Source organism: Bipolaris oryzae (genome assembly GCF_000523455.1).
Source record: "Bipolaris oryzae ATCC 44560 unplaced genomic scaffold scaffold_30, whole genome shotgun sequence".
NCBI lineage: Eukaryota > Fungi > Ascomycota > Dothideomycetes > Pleosporales > Pleosporaceae > Bipolaris > Bipolaris oryzae.
In genome coordinates, this window is record NW_006911306.1 from 46627 (window position 1) to 65082 (window position 18456).

The 18456-nt window shown below is 51.7% G+C and overlaps 7 protein-coding genes across 7 annotated transcripts; 3 read left to right on the forward strand and 4 right to left on the reverse strand.

Moving 5' to 3' along the window:
- Positions 1-1396: 1396 nt before the first annotated feature.
- Positions 1397-5069, reverse strand: COCMIDRAFT_89043 (uncharacterized protein; the record flags this gene model as incomplete). Its single annotated transcript, XM_007687503.1, has 7 exons — positions 1397-1468; positions 1528-2262; positions 2330-2911; positions 3019-3161; positions 3681-3862; positions 3912-4692; positions 4742-5069. The coding sequence occupies 7 exons, from the start codon at positions 5067-5069 to the stop codon at positions 1397-1399; spliced, it is 2823 nt and encodes a 940-aa protein (XP_007685693.1).
- Positions 5070-5528: 459 nt separating this feature from the next.
- On the forward strand, positions 5529-8231 carry COCMIDRAFT_24334 (uncharacterized protein; the record flags this gene model as incomplete). The annotated part of the gene is made up of 5 exons (XM_007687471.1): positions 5529-5721; positions 5805-5875; positions 5926-5992; positions 6136-7462; positions 7511-8231. 5 exons carry the CDS (start codon positions 5529-5531, stop codon positions 8229-8231), a joined length of 2379 nt encoding a protein of 792 aa, XP_007685661.1.
- Positions 8232-9001: 770 nt separating this feature from the next.
- Positions 9002-10533, forward strand: COCMIDRAFT_89225 (uncharacterized protein; the record flags this gene model as incomplete). The annotated part of the gene is made up of 5 exons (XM_007687504.1): positions 9002-9546; positions 9635-9871; positions 9977-10200; positions 10312-10414; positions 10470-10533. The coding sequence occupies 5 exons, from the start codon at positions 9002-9004 to the stop codon at positions 10531-10533; spliced, it is 1173 nt and encodes a 390-aa protein (XP_007685694.1).
- Positions 10534-10811: 278 nt separating this feature from the next.
- Positions 10812-11696, reverse strand: COCMIDRAFT_89117 (uncharacterized protein; the record flags this gene model as incomplete). The annotated part of the gene is made up of 2 exons (XM_007687505.1): positions 10812-10901; positions 10956-11696. The coding sequence occupies 2 exons, from the start codon at positions 11694-11696 to the stop codon at positions 10812-10814; spliced, it is 831 nt and encodes a 276-aa protein (XP_007685695.1).
- Positions 11697-12053: 357 nt separating this feature from the next.
- COCMIDRAFT_34688 (uncharacterized protein) lies at positions 12054-13577 on the reverse strand (the record flags this gene model as incomplete). Its single annotated transcript, XM_007687480.1, has 2 exons — positions 12054-13427; positions 13482-13577. 2 exons carry the CDS (start codon positions 13575-13577, stop codon positions 12054-12056), a joined length of 1470 nt encoding a protein of 489 aa, XP_007685670.1.
- A 511-nt stretch (positions 13578-14088) lies between these two features.
- Positions 14089-16366, forward strand: COCMIDRAFT_24337 (uncharacterized protein; the record flags this gene model as incomplete). Its single annotated transcript, XM_007687472.1, has 3 exons — positions 14089-14952; positions 15000-15920; positions 16205-16366. 3 exons carry the CDS (start codon positions 14089-14091, stop codon positions 16364-16366), a joined length of 1947 nt encoding a protein of 648 aa, XP_007685662.1.
- Positions 16367-16889: 523 nt separating this feature from the next.
- COCMIDRAFT_48567 (uncharacterized protein) lies at positions 16890-17242 on the reverse strand (the record flags this gene model as incomplete). The annotated part of the gene is made up of 2 exons (XM_007687506.1): positions 16890-17061; positions 17145-17242. Coding segments are annotated over 2 exons (270 nt in total), but the record flags the coding sequence as incomplete, so codon positions are not given.
- Positions 17243-18456: the final 1214 nt, after the last annotated feature.

Consider the following 18456-nt stretch of genomic DNA (forward strand, 5'->3'; position numbering starts at 1 on the left):
GGGGCGGGTTTTGGGCAGGGCGTTTGCTCTACAGCGTGCGGTGCCTCTGTCTGGGCGGGGAAATGGGCAGGCGCAGACGGTTGGACATGGGGCGCAAGTACCTGCTTCGTGTTCTTCTCTAGATTCCGTCACCTGGGCTTGCCGTCAGTCGCAAATTTTCGAGGGGCGGCGGTCGAGGGGTAAAACGGGGCATGATGGCATGCGCCGAGAGGACCCAGGCGCGCACATGCGGGAAACAGCAATCTTGGGCGGGCGCAACGTACTTTCGACTTTCCAGACCTTCCCTCGACAACACTTCAGCAACCTTCCTCCGAGTGTACAGTATGTGTGGTGTGAGAGACTGGAGATCATGTAATGGAATGAATGCTCAGGCGACGGGCAAAATGCACCACTCAAGGCTGTGGTCCCTGCTTCGGTTGCGCTAGCGAAATGCGCAATTTGGCTGTTCCCGAGGGCGAAACCTGCGCGCAACAACAACCCCCGAGCCGTTGCAGATTGCATCATACGCCTTCCCATAGGTGCACTCATCCATGCACCCTTCACCCTAGCCGTGTTTCGTCGCCCATTGCCGTGCATCTGCCGCCCTATCGCTGTCGCGGGGGAGGCCCTATTTCTGGACTCTTACCCCTCCGCCGCTGCCGCCCCTCTCCCATCTGGTCCTGTGCTCCGTGCCATCGCTTAACGTCCTGGATATACATACGCACGTGGTATAGGCACGTGATTATATCACGTTCTTTTCTTATCGTACAACAAAGGCAAGTAATCAAGGTAAAGAAGACAATCGTTTTACGATAGGTTCATACGACCCATGTCAAAGCGCCTCTCCAGCTTTAACATACTATTATTTTTTTTTGAAAAGAGGACATGGGCCCAGTAGTCATAAAACAATAAGCTGTCTTCACAGTGCATACGGCGATGTATGCGATAAAGGTACTCAGAAGCCACTTGAGATACCAAAACACATAGCTTTAGAAGTGGGTTAGGGTATAAGGAAGGATACTAAGTAGCTGGAGTCATTTGTTTCCCCGCCGCTCGCCTCTCTAACCACCTCCAACACGTTTTGGCTTCATAAAGTACACAGCCATTCGAGACCCTCGAAATGGCGGGCGCACTCTGATTCGTCTCGTAAACGTCACAGGTGTCAAAGGATTGTGCAACAACCAGTGCATCGTTTCTTCGGTATATACAGCAACGAAACTTTCCACATATCCACTCATAATGGACTTGCATGTGCCCATGCTAGACATCCAGGACATTGGCTTCAATGTTCATGTTGATTCATATATATATATGATTTTGCAATCTCCGTGCTAGTAGAAATTGTATCTTTACAACCGTACGCAGTGTACGACTGAATGCACGAAAAGGTATCGTGTCGGTTATGCTACAGCACCGTCTAGTCTTCCGACTCGATGACAGCGGGAGCCTTGATTGTCCTCGCCTTGAGGAAGTCGAGGCCTTCGCCGCCCTGCACTGCAGTTAGTATACAATACATGCAACGGGGGCAGTGGCACTAGGAAAACTTACGTAAGAAATCAATGGAGAGACCTCGATGCCCTCCTTGGGGTCCTCGCTGACAACCGTGGCACCGGCAGCTTGGACCCACTTCTTGCCCTGCGTCATGATATCCTGCTTGCTCGTGTCGGGGTCGTCCTCTCCAGTGCCGCGGGCATTCTTCAACGGCGAGAACTCGTCCTCGCGCTTTACTTCCATACAGGCAAACTTGTCGAGGGTAAGGAATGGGAAGCAGTCGAAGACGAACTGCTCAAGCTTGATGCCGTTGGGCTTCTCTGGCTTGATAGTCTCTCCAGTCTCGGTATTGACATAAGGAATCTTCTTGCGAGCAACGTGGTGGGGCAGCTTCTTGGCCCATGCAGGGATGCTCTCGAGGAAGCTGTATGAGTAGTAGTGGTTGACAATGTTGGCAGCACGGAACTTGAGTAGCTCAGAGTCCTTGGGGTCCTTGGCCTCTGCGTCCTCGGTCGAAATCTCAGAGTACTCGACTACGTCTGGCTTGCCGTTCTTCTGGAGGATGAGGCCAACAGATTCCTTGGCATTGCGCTTGCGGACGACCTTGGTGGCAATGTCGACATTCTTGGACGCAGAGAAGCCAATAAAGGCGGGGTCAGCGACCTTGACCAGGCAGTTGTCGACGCAGTAGGCGTGGATGTGCTTGATTCCACGCTTACCCATGTCGGCTACGACGCCAGATTGGATAAGGGCTTGGTAAAGACCACCGTTACCATCAGGCGCGACGGCGACCTGTCCTGTGTCAGTACCATTCTGATGTGTTATTGGCTGGCACGCCTGGGGGATTGTCGAGGTATACCTTTGACTTGCTTTCCAAGAGGATCTTGCCCTCGTTTGAAATGCATGGCAAGACACCCTGCTCGAAGATGACGACATTCTCCTTCTTCAAGCCAAAGTAGTTGTGCTTCTCGAAGAACTCGGCGGTAGGTCCTCGGGTAGGTCCGCTAGTCATAACATACCATGGGATGGTGACGTTTTCCTTGCCGTGCTTCTTTGCAGCCAGGATCTCGGCCTTCCTGATGCGCTCTCCCTGTAATTGGAACAGACTCTTCTGGCTTGGGAGTCCAATGTCGAAGCATCCCTTGGGAGCTGAGCTTCCTAGGCGGGTGCCTTGGCCACCGGCCATCAGCACAACTGCGACCTGGTTGTTAGCAATGAACTCCAGGCCGCTGTTGTACCATTGGTCGAGGTCGTCCTGCGAAGAGTCGAGGACTGAAGATGTGGCATTTTCGGGGAGAGGCTCGAGTTTGTTCTCAGTTGCTTCGGTCTGTGCAGGGTGGAGGGCACGTTCGGTGATCTCGTTGATGTATTCGGGGTTGAAGTTGCTTAGCTGCTCATAGAGCGAGGCCTTCTCGGCAGTAGATAGCTTGTCGTAGAAAGCCTATGGAGAAGAAGTCAGTATCGAGTCTGTGGATTGCAATTCATCTGGTGCTCATCAAATCCATTGAGATGCTCCAAAATATGGGAGTCGGAGAAGGCTGCACGCACAAAAACTTGATCTTGGCCAGCCTTCTGGTACTTGGCCTTGAGCTCATTGAACTCGGCCTCTGATGGCTCCTTAGCAGGAGTGCCTTGGGCAGCTCCACCGATGTGAAGCTTCTCAAGCGCGCTGTTTACGGTATCCTTGATGGCTTCCATGATGAAGCGGGGTTGTGGCGGGGTAGTTGTGATGAGGGGAACAACAATTGCAATTGATTGAAGGGGGTGGACGCCTACAAGTACACAAAGAGTGGTTGAAAAAAAAGAAGGCAGAGCTGCAGGTTTCACACCGCGTGTCCAAGTACAGGACCTGGCTACAGCACAGCTCTGACGCTTCGTGTCGCCCCACTCGGCTTGCGTCCCTGCTGCACATGGGCAAAGATCGAGGCTTGCGAGATCGTCAGCGCCTACCAGTCACTACTAATTATAGACATGACATGATATGTATTGTTTATCTGCAAGTGATGCTTTTGCTGCCACTGCAGTGTTCAAAGCTACCATGTGACGGAAGCTATGGAAATGCAGCCGCTGACCGCCACCAGCCACCCAGCAGCGAACAAAAAGAAGCAAACATCTGGTGCTCCAGCGCAATGCATCAAGCCAAGAAATCCACCCGAACCAACATGTACACAACTCCATAAACACCGCTATGTTATACAAACATTACGCACTCCCATTGGCCTCGGCCGGCTTCTCTGGTTCGGCCGGCTTCAGGGCCTTTTGTGGCGCAGGGTTGAGGATGCGGGTGGCGTCGATCAATCCGGCATGCGGGTTCAGGTCGAGGCCAAAGCCAGGAAGATCGAGGGTTTTGACATCGAGATAGCCCTTTGTGGGAATGGGCTCATTGGTGAAGCTACAGATGGTCAGAAGACATTTTCAAGAGCACGAATGTTGACACTTACAGGTTACCGAATACGGGCAAAACGGATTTGCCGTCTGGCGAGTTTGCTAAGTACTCTTGGAAAGGCGAGTTCGCCTGGGAGACGACAAAGTGGTAGGAGTAGGGCCCGCTGGCGTGGGGCACAACAGGGATGTCGTACGCAGCAGCCATGGCTGAGATCTTGATAAGCTCCGTCATGCCGCCAACCCACATGACGTCTGGCTGGAGGATATCCAGGTTACGCCCCTCGATGAGCTTCCTGAAGCCGTAGCGCGAGTATTCGTGTTCGCCCGTGGTAAACTTCATCCGGGGGTGAGCACGCTTGATTTGCTCAAAGCCATCAGAGTCATCTGGCGACAAGCACTCCTCCCACCAGTTGAGGTTGAGGTGCTCGGTTGCCTTGACCACCTCGATTGTGTATGGCACATTCAAGCTCATGTAGCAGTCGACCATGAGGGGAAAGTCGGGGCCGACACTCTCACGGTGCTTGGTGAGGAACTCGACGTTCTTCTTCAAGCCTTCGACACCCTCACCAGGACCATAGGGCAGCGGTACCTTTGCACCAAAGAAGCCCATTGCCTTTGCTGCTGCTGGCTCAGGGCCGGTGCAGTAAAAGTTGAGTCTCTCACGTGTGGCACCGCCCAGCATCTTGTACACGGGCTCGTTGCGAATGTGGCCAAGCAGATCCCAGATGGCGAGATCAATGACTGAGATGACGGCGACGGGGAGACCCTTGCGGCCGTAGAACATGGAGGCGCGGTACATTTGCTCAAACATGTGGTTGGTGTCTCTGGGATCTGCATCTTGTCAACACTGCTTGTACCGGGGGGTTTTTTTTTGTTAGATGCTCACCCTGGCCGATCAAGAAGCGCTCAAAGTGTTCAGCAACCAGCCAACACGCTGGTGGGCCTCCAAAGCCCGTGGCAAAGCCCTTGGTGCCGTCACTGGCCTCAATCTCAACGCAGAAGGAGCCCAGAACATTGATTCCCCAGCTCGTTCTCGACTTGCGGTATTGCTCATACTGGCTCATTGGAGTTGAGATTTTGCTGTCAATGAGCCAATGGCCACCAGCGACATTGTGATAGTCTCCGCCACTTCCGGGGCCCTGTGTTACAAAGGTGCGCACATGCTTGATGGTAGGGAATGAGCGCGCCGTGGCAGAAGTTTGTGTAGAAGCCATTGTGACTCTGGTCGGGAACGAAGGGGAAAGCTGGACGAGTACGAGGGAGAGGGGGCACAGAGGAGGGGCAGACTGTAGCAAGTTGCACGTGGGGGATATTTGAACTCAATGGCTCTGGATCATGTGCAGGGCCATGGTGGGCTACATGCACAGCAAGAGGATACTTCGGTCCATCTCGCTGCGACGTGCAACAAAGGAGAGCGACGGGCGCTGTTGCACCCAGCGTCAAGTGGAGGGCAACGCGCAAGGCTGCATGATTGGGAAAGCTTGGGCAGGGCCATGGGCCGGTGGTGCAGATCAGCATTGCCCCGAGTGCGCCGAGGCCACCAATCGGCGCCGTCTGGCCGCCGCCGCCAGTGTCTGGGGTAACGGCTGGAGGCCGCGGGCGGGGCTGTACTTCGGTCTTCGCTCTGCCGAACCTTTGCGCACCGCTGCACGCCCACAGTCGCATCGTCCACCATGGATGCCACTGCCTCGCACCAGCAAGCTGCAAGCCCAAACGGCACGTCCAAGTTCTCCTCGCACTCTCAGGAACAAGGCCATGACTGGAGTGGCGATGAGCGCTCCACCGACGACGATGCCAACGACCGCGGCCAGGCCAGCGCATCCAACAAGCGCAAGCGGCCGCTCTCCGTGAGCTGCGAGACATGCAGTAAGTCACCCATGGCAGAAGCATATATGTATATGCGGAGGTGTATACATGCACGCGCCGTCTCATCTTCTGACGCCGTGTAGAACAGCGAAAAGTGAAATGCGACAGGGTCTCGCCAGCCTGCTCGTGGTGTCTGAAGAACCACTCGGCATGCGTGAGCGTGCCCGCCTCCTGTGTGCTCGCTGCAAACTCAACCACGCCTAGGTCTACCTCCCACGTAAGAAGCCAGGCCTCCGAGCTGGCTACGGGCGCGAACTCGAGTCGCGACTTGGTAAGTTGCCGCGTCGGGTACATACAAACACACGCAAATATGTAGCCGAGGTATCCCCATGGGCCGACTCCAGCTTCAAGAATTACTCAGATCCTCGTATCCGCCACACTAAGCAAGCGAAAGCTGACAACCACGGCCTGTAGATAAGCTCGAAGCTCTCCTCTTGCAGCAGCAGTCGCAAATCAACCACCTCACCAACAACCAGGTCGCGACTTCCGGCCCCTCGCCCCAACACGTCACTGCCTTCCGAAGCCCGCCGATTGTCCACACTCCTCACGTCCCCAGGCCCGAGACCGCCCTCTTCATCCAAAAGTCCACCTTTCCCTCGCAGAGTGCCATCCACACCACATACGGCAATGGCGTCACCGACAACCGTCCCGCCTCCTCGGTCGCCAGCCACAGCTACACGCCCGAAGACATGACGGCCATGGGCGGTGCCCTCACGCGCGAGCCCTACACACCCTACAACGAGCAATTTCAGCCCGCAATCGCACGAAACTTGGGCCACGCCGACGCAGATTTTCCTCCCTACGACCTGCTCTATGGGCTCGTCGACCTCTTCTTCAAGCACATTAACACTTGGTGTCCGATCCTCCACCGCCAAAGCACTCTCAACTCACTCTTTGGAGACACGCCTCTCGATGACGCCGACAAAATCATACTCCATTCGGTTGTCGCAACAACCGTAAAGTTCTCTACGGATCAGCGCCTTACGCCTGAGAAGCGCACGCGATACCACAAGAATTCCAAGGAAAAGGTTTTGCTCTACGGCATAGAGAACAGCTCGGTCAAGTCGCTGCAGGCCCTTGTCATCCTTGCGCTTGACGTTGTTGGCTGCTCCAATGGCCCGCCTGGATGGAACCTGCTTGCGCTCATAACTCGCTCCGTGGTCCAGCTGGGCTTGTCGGTTGAGAGCTATTCACCAAGCGTCGCTCCTCAGTTTGCATCGATATATACCCTGCGAGCCATGACACTGCCGGAACCAAAGGATTGGATAGAGGAGGAGAGCCGGCGCAGGCTCTTCTGGATGGTCTACGTTCTCGATCGGTACGCAACGGTCGCGACTGCCTTCGAATTCGCTCTGGACGACAAGGAAATCGACCGTCGTCTGCCGTGTCGTGACGACTTATATGCACGCAATGCGCCTGTCGAGACGAGGTGGTTCCATACATCAGCACGATCAGATTATAGCATGAACAGACCCGAGAATCTGGGCTCATTCTCATACTTGATTGAGATTCTGGGCATTCTCACAAGGATACACAAGTTTTTGAAGAAGCCCGTGGATATCACGTCTCTGTCTGATGTCGAGTCCTGGCAGAGCGAATATCGAGAACTCGACAACGCCATCGAGCAGTGGAAGTACAATCTTCCGCAAGAATACGGCAACTCGGCCAGACTATTCGCAAAGCCGGGCATGGGACAAAACCTCGACAGTGGTTTGGTCATGCTCCACGCAGCTTTCCATACGTAAGTCGCTATTCTTCACTCTACCAGCAGATGTACTGACTCCTCTAGCACCGTCATCCGCTTGCATTCATCTGCAGCATACCCCACTCATAGATCACCCATCTTTACGCCGTCTTTTAGTGCAAGTCAAAGGTGTCTCAGCGCCGTTGAAAATATTACTGCTCTATGCGCTACTGTGCGCGACAACGCGCTGCTGAGCAAACTCGGCCCTCCATTTGCCTTCTCACTCTGGGTGGCTGCCCGAGTTCTCCTGGTTCATGGATCGACCATTGATCATCGGGTGGATCAATCGATTAACCTCCTCGTGAGCACCCTTCGAGACATGGGCCAGTACTGGGAGGTCGGCACACGCTATGCAAGCCTGCTGTCACGTGTTCTATCAGAGTACCAAGAAAGCCAACAAGCCCCCGCTGGTGCCAACGGTGAACGCGTCACGCCCTCGACCGTGAAGATCCTGGCGGACATGCGACGTTGCGCATTTGACTTGGACTTCCTCATTTCGCGACAGCCAAAGCTCAATAGTAACCAGAGCACGAAGATGGCATCCGTTACTCCGGCTCGAACACCAGCACCCAACGAACTTGAGTATTTGGATGTATTCGATTTCTTCAATATGCCCAGACTCCCAGTATCGATGGACGGAGTCATGAGCTACCCTGCGCCCGACGGTAACGTGCAGATGCCTGACGGCACTTTTGGCAACGAATCCAATATTACGAACTACATGGTTGATGCTAGCTCCGACTGGTTTATGAAGCAGACGGCGTAATGAGTTTCACAATCGGTTCGCGGCGCTTGGGTTGACGGAATTGTATTATATGGGGTTCCTTTGGTGGTGGATTATTGCTATGGGTTTGGTGTGTTGAAAAGTTGATTGGTCTATCAAAATCCATATCCAAATCGGTATGCCCTAATGATACTGAATTTCATTTGAGTACATAGATTTCATGATTGGCAGTGGCGTATCGTGTTGTGAAGTGCACTCGTGAAGACATGCCGGGAGCGCCATACCGGTTTCGGACCTCGTATCATTACTATCTGCTCATGGCATGACACCAACGCCGATTCATCTTCCCCACACCGCCAGCAGAAGTTTACGTCTGCCTGAAGAACTATCCGTTTACATATCGGAACAGATTTGGTACGTAAATATTCTCTGTAATGTATTGAAACCATTGGCAATGTCCAAATCGGCTCATAACCTGCTTTACCGTCGGAATAGGCTGTCCTGCATCGGAATAGTGTGACTCCATGACCCTCATATCATTCCGACAAGTTGCCATTATAAGGCAGCTGAACTTCAAGGCTATAGATATAACTAGTCATATCCTTTCTTAGCCAGATCTTAAAATTTGATTTTCCATATACTTGGTCATTCCTGTCCATTCTCACTTACACTCAAATCTAGCTCCACCATCCCCCATCATTCCCCAATATTCACTAGTACTAGTACTACTACTGCTACTACTAGCACTCTCAATCCAACTCCCCCAAAACAACACCCATCACCATCACCCTCAAAAAAAAATCAAAAGAAAAATGTCAACCCCCCAAGAATCTCCCCAACATATCCTCATCCTAGGCGCGGGTGTAATCGGCCTAACAACCTCCCTCGTCCTCTCCCACACCTATCCAACCGCTCAAGTCACACTCGCGGCAACCCACTTCCCCGGCGACCGCTCCATCGCCTACACGTCGCCCTGGGCCGGCGCAAATTGGTCGTCCATGGCCACGGACAACGGCCCGCTCGAAAAATACGACGAGGTAACCTTCCGCCGCTTCGGCGAGCTCATCGACGGGAAAGCCGTGTTTGGCTGCCAAGCCGTTCACGCGGGCGAAACCAAAAACGTCACGGGAGGTAATGGGGGAAACGAAACGGGGCTGGGGCGGATGGGCATGTGGGTTGTGTTCGATACGCCGATTGAAGAGGCGGGGATTCTGAGCGTGGGGACGGGGAAGGTGTGGTATGATGAGTTGGTTGGGGGGTTGAAGGAGTTGGATGCGGGGAGGTTGCCCCAAGGTGCGGTGTTTGGGGTTGAGATTCCGAGGACGTATAGGATTAATACGCAGGTTTATTTGCAGTGGTTTCTCTCCCCCCACCCCACCCATTTTCCCTTTCTATTTGGAAGGTGAGTAGGGTTGACGTGGATGTGTGCTGATGATGGAAAAAAGGTTACAACATCAAGCCCTAGCCAAGGGCATAACATTGCTTCGCCGCCATTATACATCTGTTGCTTCGTTGCTGGAAGATGTACCATCTACGACCCTCCTTGTCAACGCCACAGGCCTCGGTTCCTTGTCTCTGACAGACATCCGCGATACGAATTTGTACCCTACGCGGGGACAGACGCTGCTGGTTGCGGAGCCCAAAGTTCCGATTGAGAGAATGTATGAATACGAGAGGCTGGGGTATTGTGATGCCTTTTCCTCTTTTCCCCCTTCCCCCATATACGCAGTCCATGTGGCATGTAACATGCAAAGGAAAGTCTTTTTTGCTAATGTCAAAAACAAAAGGTACCTTCGCTCCCCCCACCGCATCGACCCAACATGCACCTACGTCTTCCCACGCCCGCTGGGCGGCGGCGTCATTCTAGGTGGCTCGCGAGAAGACAACAATTGGAGTGCTGAGTGGGATGAGGAACTCGGAAAGGACATATTGAAGCGGTGCTGTGAGTTGTGTCCTGAGTTAGGGAAGCCGGAGGAGGTGCAGGTTTTGGCGAGGAATGTGGGGTTGAGACGTAAGTACCCCTTTTGTTTATCCTGATTTTATGAATGGATTGGAGTGGATTGGAGTGGAGTGGGGTGGAGTGAAATGACTTTTGAGGGTAAAGGCTAACGTGACGGAACAGCGTCAAGAAAGGGAGGTGTGAGGATTGAGACCGAGGTAGGCAAGTGGAAAGTACCTGTTGTGCATTGTTATGGGCATGCTGGAGCAGGGTATCAGGCTTCCTGGTAAGTTGCTTTTCATTGATTGACATGCATGATGCATTACTAAGTGAGGGTTTAGGGGAAGTGCCGAGCGCGTGCTGGAGCTTGTGCAAAAGGTACTTGCATCAGGTGCAAAGCTTTGAAGTGTAGAGTGAAATTCCCGGGTCATGTATTACATTTGAATTGTTATACCATCTTCTTATGGACCTGCATAGTAAATAGGACTTGCCACGAGGGTAGAAGCTTAAACAACAATTCTGGTGGAGTAAGTATCTGTAGAAAGATTAACTGCCTGAGTACCAACTTACTGGACTTATTCATTAATCGCGTGAGTGCTGAATATCCCTTTGCATTCTTTAGAGAAAATCAGTCATAACCCTAGAGCTGGGCCGAGGTTCCATGCAACCTTGAAGAGCATCGCTCAGCCCTCCCACCTCTGCGCGTCCTTGTTATATCCTATGAGCTGTAGATCGATATTGAGTGTCTTGAGCATCATATCCATAGTAAACGACTAACACCAGTTAGCAATCTCTTCATAGTAATCCACGTCCCCAGTATCACTCACATCATCCGCATTCTTAAACGTCTCCTTCTCCTCTTCCACTTCCCTATCCCCTTCCATCTCAGCAAATCGATCATACTCTTCCTGCGGAATCTCCCCATTCTCTCTCGCCTCCTTCATCTTCTCCCGCTCCGCTTCCAGCTCTTCCTGATCCCACTTCATCTGCCGCTGCTTAGCCTCTTTCTCGCGCTCCTGCCAGGCGCCCACCCCTCCCATTCTGTTGACTCGATCTCTAGTGATACCGAAAAGCTCTTCTGCTGCTGCACGGCTTGCGGTCCGCCATTTTTCTATTAATGCAATAAGATCGTCGTCTTTTGTGGATGTAGCAAGGGTTTGGGCTTGGGTGAGCATTTGAATCTCGTTGCGTAGTTGCATTATTTCACGTGCAGCCGAAGGCTTAGAGAGCATGCTTCTTGACGCTAGTCTCGAAGGCGTGGATGGGTTTGGTCGCGACACAAGAGTCTTTGGAACTCTCGATGCAGGTCTTTGTGCTGGTGCAACATTTCCAGAGGGTGACGTAGTGGCCTTCTGTTCGGCATTGCTTGTAGAATGTACAGAACTTGCGCAGATGGGATTGTCTCCTGGTTTTTCCTTTGTGGATGATTCTGTTTCAGGTGGATCTGAAGATGGCGGATCGTCGCTAATACTGGGCTTCAATGGTGTTCGGAAAGGAGACTTGAATGGCTTCTGCAGCGTTTTCGCGGCTTCGTTCAGCCGACGGCGTTTCGCTTGCGGTGTCGACATGTCTGCAACTTTGTACACATTTGAAGCACTAATTAAATCTGCTATGGCTGAATGAGTGTTGGTGGGGTGAGCATTAGAAGTGCAGCGAGGTCATCGGTCGCTTTCCGTGTCGCTTTCCTTGGCAAACGCGGGTTCACGCTGTCACGTGGGGTATACAAGAAGGAAAGAGCTAGTTGGATGGATATCGTGCACGCATGTTAGTATGAGTAAATAATACAGCTTTACACAAAAAGAGAGATGAATAAGATAAAAGAAATACTCAGTCATATTATCAAAGGCAATCAGATCGAAGTAGACTTGCGAATTTGGAATTAGTAGAAGTTGTTTTTGGTAAGACTGAGCACAAGCTAACTTTACTCAAAGCTTTATCGTTACATTGTAATGGTCGAGAACAACAGCGACTCCAGCCACGACAGCAATGTATGCTATGAGGACCGTCATCGATTCAATGATACTCATGTTCAAAGTGGGTAGAGTCATGTTGACCAGACCTGTCAGTAAATTGGCCACTAAGAAAACCACAAGACCATTCCGGTTGAATGCATACAGTATAGTACTAGTGGCGTCTCTAGTGCGTCGTAGTTCCTCACTTTTGTTTGTGGCCTTGTACAAGCTGGGAAAGAGAACAGTCTCAATCGCACAGCATATAGTGATTTGATAGCTGTTGAACGAAGACACCCAGAGAAAGTACGGAAGATTTGCGAGACGTCTTGAGACGGATAATCGAAGGCCGTAGTAACTTGTAGAGAAGTAGAAAAGCGCAGTCCAGACGAGAGATGTAGTCGCAAGTTTCCCAAGTGTGGATTGTCGGAGTTTTGTTGTCATCGGTGCGTCTTTCGCGATTGGCTGCTGCCTAGGGAGTGCAGACGCACCCAGAGACTGGCCGGCTAGGAAAATCGCAAGATATCCAAAGAAGGAGAATATCCCTTCCCGGTTCTTGGAGAGCAAATCTGTACGCGGGGCCACAAGTATGTAGGGTCCAAGAGATGTCCAGTCTAAGACAACTTCGTAGACGGCAGCCAGTACGAACGACAGCACAGCATACGAAGGGACTAGATCAAATGCTGACTGAAAAAGAGCAGCAAATGGTGGTAGGAAGCCCAGGGTGAAGAAGAAGTTCCAATGCACGCCGTATTCAGTGACATGCTCTGCGTAGTCCAGTCCCTTTACGGAGATAAGTCGAATGACACCAAGGACAAGAAGGGGAATGGCATGTCTGAATGATGCTGTCAAGCGTTTAGATAGTGGCGGTCGGCCAGTGCCTTGCTTGAGTGAAGAGCGGACTGAAACCACGCCAGCGGTGAAGACAAAGGACCCGACGCCCATGTCCATGAGTGACGTGCCCCAGTTCTCGACTTTAGCGAATCGTCGTGGAAAGACGCGAAAGTCGACGGCCAAAATTGCAACGCATGTGATGACCATCATTGCGCCACGGTAATTTGTGATGAACGGCTTGACAGGTAGTGCATCCAGTTTAGAGTCCTTTTCAGACTTGTCAATCTTGGGCGGTCGCGGGGCTTCCTTGGCTGGAGCAGGCTTCTCAAGGACATATAGTGTAATTGCTGGGAGTAGCAAGAGGAGGTTGAGAATCAATGGAGAGGGTGAGTAGATGGTGGTTGCGAACAGCGTAGCTCCGCAATTGAGCAGAAAGTCGATGAACAGGGCTGCTGGCGTATAAGGCGTGAACAAACGCATACGAGACTGTATGACCGACCATAGCAAAATGCTCAGCTTAACATTGTTAGTACAGACTTATTGCTTGAAGAATGGAATCGTGCACAGTACAGGCATTGCGAGCGAGACGATATTTACATCTGCTACAGAGCTCCCCGTATGTCCCGACACCCACGCCTCTTTCATCTGCTTGTACGTTTTCGCCATGATGCCTTAATGAGCGTTGGCCGAGTTGGTCGTTGGACCTGCAATTACAGGTGAAGGTGGCGCGTTAGCTGTCCTCTTCTCCAACCGAAGCCGTGGCCCAAGCGTCAATGACCTCACACATCGTGACTCTCACAGCCATCTGCTGCGACTTCAGCACCACACCGTAAAGATGCCGGTAGCACGAAAGGGAGAGTCTAGGCAGGCGTCTCTCGCAGTGACTATGGATTTTTTTTCTTGTTTGGGTCACGAGAAAGAGCAGAGTTATGACGCGTTTGCAATTCACTTGGATTGGGCAATCCACACTCACCTTCACTGCCTCTGCGAACGCAAAGAAGCCCGTGCACAAACCTCTCCCTTTACTATATAGATAGTAAATCCCAGATAGATCCTCTCTTTTCTCCAATCAACCTCCTGCCGCGTCGAAACCTCCATCCAAGACGGACCGCCAACTCGCAAGAGTTGGCAACAGACGCTGACAGTGATGACAGATCCCCGCCCAATCTCCGCTGATATGGCTGTAATTCTGCGTGATGAAGAATCGCTGCTGCTAACTCGCTCAGATGCAGCACCTATGGGTGCTTCTCAGTTTTCTCGCCCCATGCCAGCTCGAAAGCCTCTACCCAGTCCTCCGATCATGCAGGTGTCTAATCCCAATAGTCCGCCAAAAGCCCAGCGTACGCTCATAGACGCTCAATCTGAGAGCTCTATACGTGGCAAGTGGCCGGTACTTCACCCAGAGAATGTTTCTCCGCGTTCAAACTCATTGGCTCAAGATTCTTACGATGGCACTGGTAACGAGCGCAGCATCCGACTAAAGCCACTCTCATGGCATGCATCAGATGCAGACGCCACTACGCACACAGGTACAGGTCCGATACTCAGGATCTCTGCTGACGCCGATGACTTCATTCTCGGCACCGATGATGATATCCCAGAAGTACCACCCATCCCAGCTATATTCACTGAGCGCCTTCCGCAGTCACGTTCTTCCAGCAATCTCAGGGCCCGCCTTGCGGAGCTTACAGAGCCCAAGGCGCCACTGAGAGATCCGCCTCCAGTTCCAGCAGCGATTCCCGTGAGGACGTTGAGGAGTTTGACCCCTGTTGTCAAGATCTCACCAATTCGCTCCATGCAACCTGCAAGAAAAGTCAGCCCAGCCGGCCATTCACCAATGTCTTCGTCACCGCTCACCAGACCCGCTACGAGCTCAAATTCTGAAGACAAAGTAGTTGAGGCAGCCGTTGACAACACAACTCACACTACAAACCACTCATATCATCACATGAAGCTCACAGGATCCGCTTCGAAGCCCAAGATTATTGTGTCCAAGCCCACAGCATCTCCAGAGGTGTTTGAATTCACTGAAGCTCGTCAGGTACGTCAATCCGAGCTTTTTGCAGATGGTACTAACTCTTAGGTCAGGAAATTCCCGTGTTGCTTTCAGGATACACTCAATTGCCAGACGACGAGCCAGTCTTGGAGGGGAAGAAGACCGGGATCAGGAAGACCATCACAAGCATCATGAACTCGAAGTCCTCGCCAAATCTGAAGGACCACTTCGGCAATGATACCAAAAGCTGGAAAATGAACCCTTTCAGTAAGAGCTCGCTGTCATTGCACAACACGGCACAGTCTCACGATACCGTCCGCAACTCCGATTCTGGAAGGTTGAGGACGGCGGATACTGTGACGTCTGAAACCGAGGAGGGCTCTTCGAGCCACGAAACACCACAGCAGCGACAATCATATCATTCTGACGATCACCTGATAGGCTCTTCGGTGACCCCCTCCGCTCCAGAAGATATGTCGTCGGACAAGCAAGATCGCGGTATGACAGAGAAGAAGATCAAGGCCCAACGCAACATTCGCGACATCTTCAGTCGAGGCAAGTCACGCACCAGACCAGAGGAACCTATGCCTACTACCAAGCAAGGTTTCCTGAGTGTCACTAGCAGCTCACTCTCCAGTGCCATGCGGGATACAAAGAGTCACTCCATGATCAACCTCGGCGCGCCGACTGAGTTCAGACCTCAGACTGCACCTGCTCCTAACCAGAAGAAGAAGGACAAAGGCAAAAACCCTCCCATACCTCTCAGTGCCAGTCTCAAGTTGAACAGTACTGCGGCCAGTTCAGACAAGAAACCCATACCTACTGAGCGAGAGAGCACGTGCACCTTGATTGAAGACATGATCGAACGCTTAGATACGCAGCCTCCCAACTCGAACGAGCGTAAGCGCATTGTTCAGATGGCAGAGGTATCTATAATAACAACAACAACTAATAACCAGACTTCCTCCCCTCTCCTCCATTCAAAGAGCACCCAGCTAACCACCGAGACAACAGTGTGTCATCAGCGCCGCCTCATGTGCCAAGAATTGCGAGGATTACGTAGCTGAAGCCAGGGAAATTGCCCGCAATGCAGAGATACAAGCGGATATTACTGGCATAGAGCTCCAGCGCTTATATAGCCTTGTGGAATCTTCCGATCTCGACCCCGAGGTTGTGAGCGGCATCAAGCGGCTTGGTCGTCGGTTCAGAACCGGTGGCAGGCCGGATTGGCTTTGATGGTATGTTTGTTACCCACTCACTGTTTGTTTATTGATGGCGAATGGCTAATGCGATACAGCACTTTTCACTAACTACATGGGCCACTCGTGGACACCACCGTGTACTGTCTCTCGTGGATATTTCGACACCATCACGACTGATTACGATGCTTTTCTTCCTTTTTGCGATGCCCTTTAACGACGATACTCTGGTGCCCCGAGACATACCGACGCAACAATGAGCTGCAGTCGCTTTTCTTATGACTTTCTTGGGCACCGACATCTCCACTCCACGATGGATTGCACGATACTTGATGATTTCTTGATGCGTTAATGGTTTTGACGATTGTATAACGAGTTAATGCATGCGATTGTTTTGCGTGGCTACCGGACCCTCACACACAGATTCATGGTTACTGATCAGCGATTCATGAATGATAATGGCGACAGGAGGTGGATAGTCGCTCAGGATATGCGTTCAGAAACGCATGGCACGGTGGAGGATAGATCGATCAATTGAATTCATGAACCTTTTTATTGTACAGATTTTGAGCATTGTAGTCGTGACTGATGTGGGTGCATGCAATGCCCGACCAAAAGCGGATTGTATCCATCGTCCTCTTGCATTCGCAATCCCTCAACTCATACCATTCAGATATCTCCCCCATGCTCTTCCGCACTCGGCGGTAAGGTCTTCTGACATATAGCACCCAGCAGCCCATATAGTCCATCATCGCATCTCCTCCATATTTACATACCCCCAAACATCCCACCCCCCTGCTTCCCCTGCGCCTCTCCCTGCATTTTCTCGCTAACCTTGACATTGACCTCGAAAAACTTGGACACGCAGCGATCCAGACACACCGACTCGCCCTTGTTGAGATCCGCCTCGCGGTACGACGTGTCTATGCATTTGGCCGTGCAGGATTTGACGAGGCTAATTGAAGCGTTAGCGTATGCGTCTGCATGTACCTCGAGGGATTGGGGGCGAGATTGTGGGAGAGGGAGAGAAGGACGTACCGACTGTACATGTCGGAAACCATGTCGATTTCTGCCTCTGCCTGCGCAATCTTTTGCTCCGAGGAGATTTGGGGTTTTGCGCCGAAGAACATGGACATTTTGGGCGGTGTTGGGGTTGGTTCCTTCTTTAGTTGGGGGTGAAGGGATACGCAATTGGCGAGGTTTTGGGTGTCGCTGGTGTGTGTATGCGGCGTGGGGGTTGTTGGTGGTTGGATTTGGTTGTTTAGAGTCGGATTTGGGTGGTTGCGGGCGATGATGTCGTTCGAGAGCAAGAATTCTGCGGGGGGATCGACAAGTGGTCTGTGCACGCGACTGGTGTGCGTGGGTTGTAGGATTGTGGGTGGTTTTACCATGCTTGTATCACTTTGTACTACCTTGTACCATAACGTCGTCTTTTTATTTTATTTCATTTTTATATTCCTATTGTTGTCTACATTGCTGTCTAGCCCCGGGCTTACATGTCTTGTCCACGACTCTAACTCACGTTCCGTGGGTTCCGTATACATGGTAGAGTTGAGTCGCAGCGAGATGGGTGTAGTACTACATGCTCTTTGCGTAGGGAGAAAGTATGCCATTCGTTTGGATGGTTTGCTTTGCATCAGGGCACTACGCTATACTCACTGGTGGGATGCAGAGAGCGACCTGTTCTCATGATTTTAGGCAGGGTCTGATGATCCTCACAAGCATATACATGCCCAAGAAACCAAGTCATTGAGGTCTTGGAGGCCGTCTACTACACATTATTCGCAAATCGCGAAACTAGACTTATCAGGTAAATTTGAGCACTCAGGCTACCATGTCTCTGCCCTGGATATATGGCAACTATTAACTATGCAAAAACGAGTAACTGTTAGGTATCTTGGAGAGAAATTGATTGGTGTACTCTCAGCCTAAGTAAAAGCTCTGATTTTGCATAGGAACCACTGTGTATTGATTTCACGAAGACGAGAATAAGCGCTTAGTGCGTAGTAGATTTTGTTGGTGATCATACGATCATCCGTCCAAGGCGATTTGGTATTGTAGCTTCGCCAGAATAGTTGATCGCCAGCCAGCAGCGACTTCGCTTTTGTAACAAGGATATAGGACCTAGAGAGCTCTTGAAAGAACGAGTGTTTAGCTAATATCAAAAGATCAATCTGCGCAGCGTATGTGTAGAAAGCAGCAGCAAAGAAACTTGGAAGTACCGAAGCCAATGTGGAGGAAGATGGAAGGGGATAGGACAAAGAAGGAAAAGACAGAGAGGGGAAAGGTCGAAAGAGGAGAAGAAAAGGAGGGCCAAGGCGGGCTGCAGCCAGGGGAAATACTGTTTTTT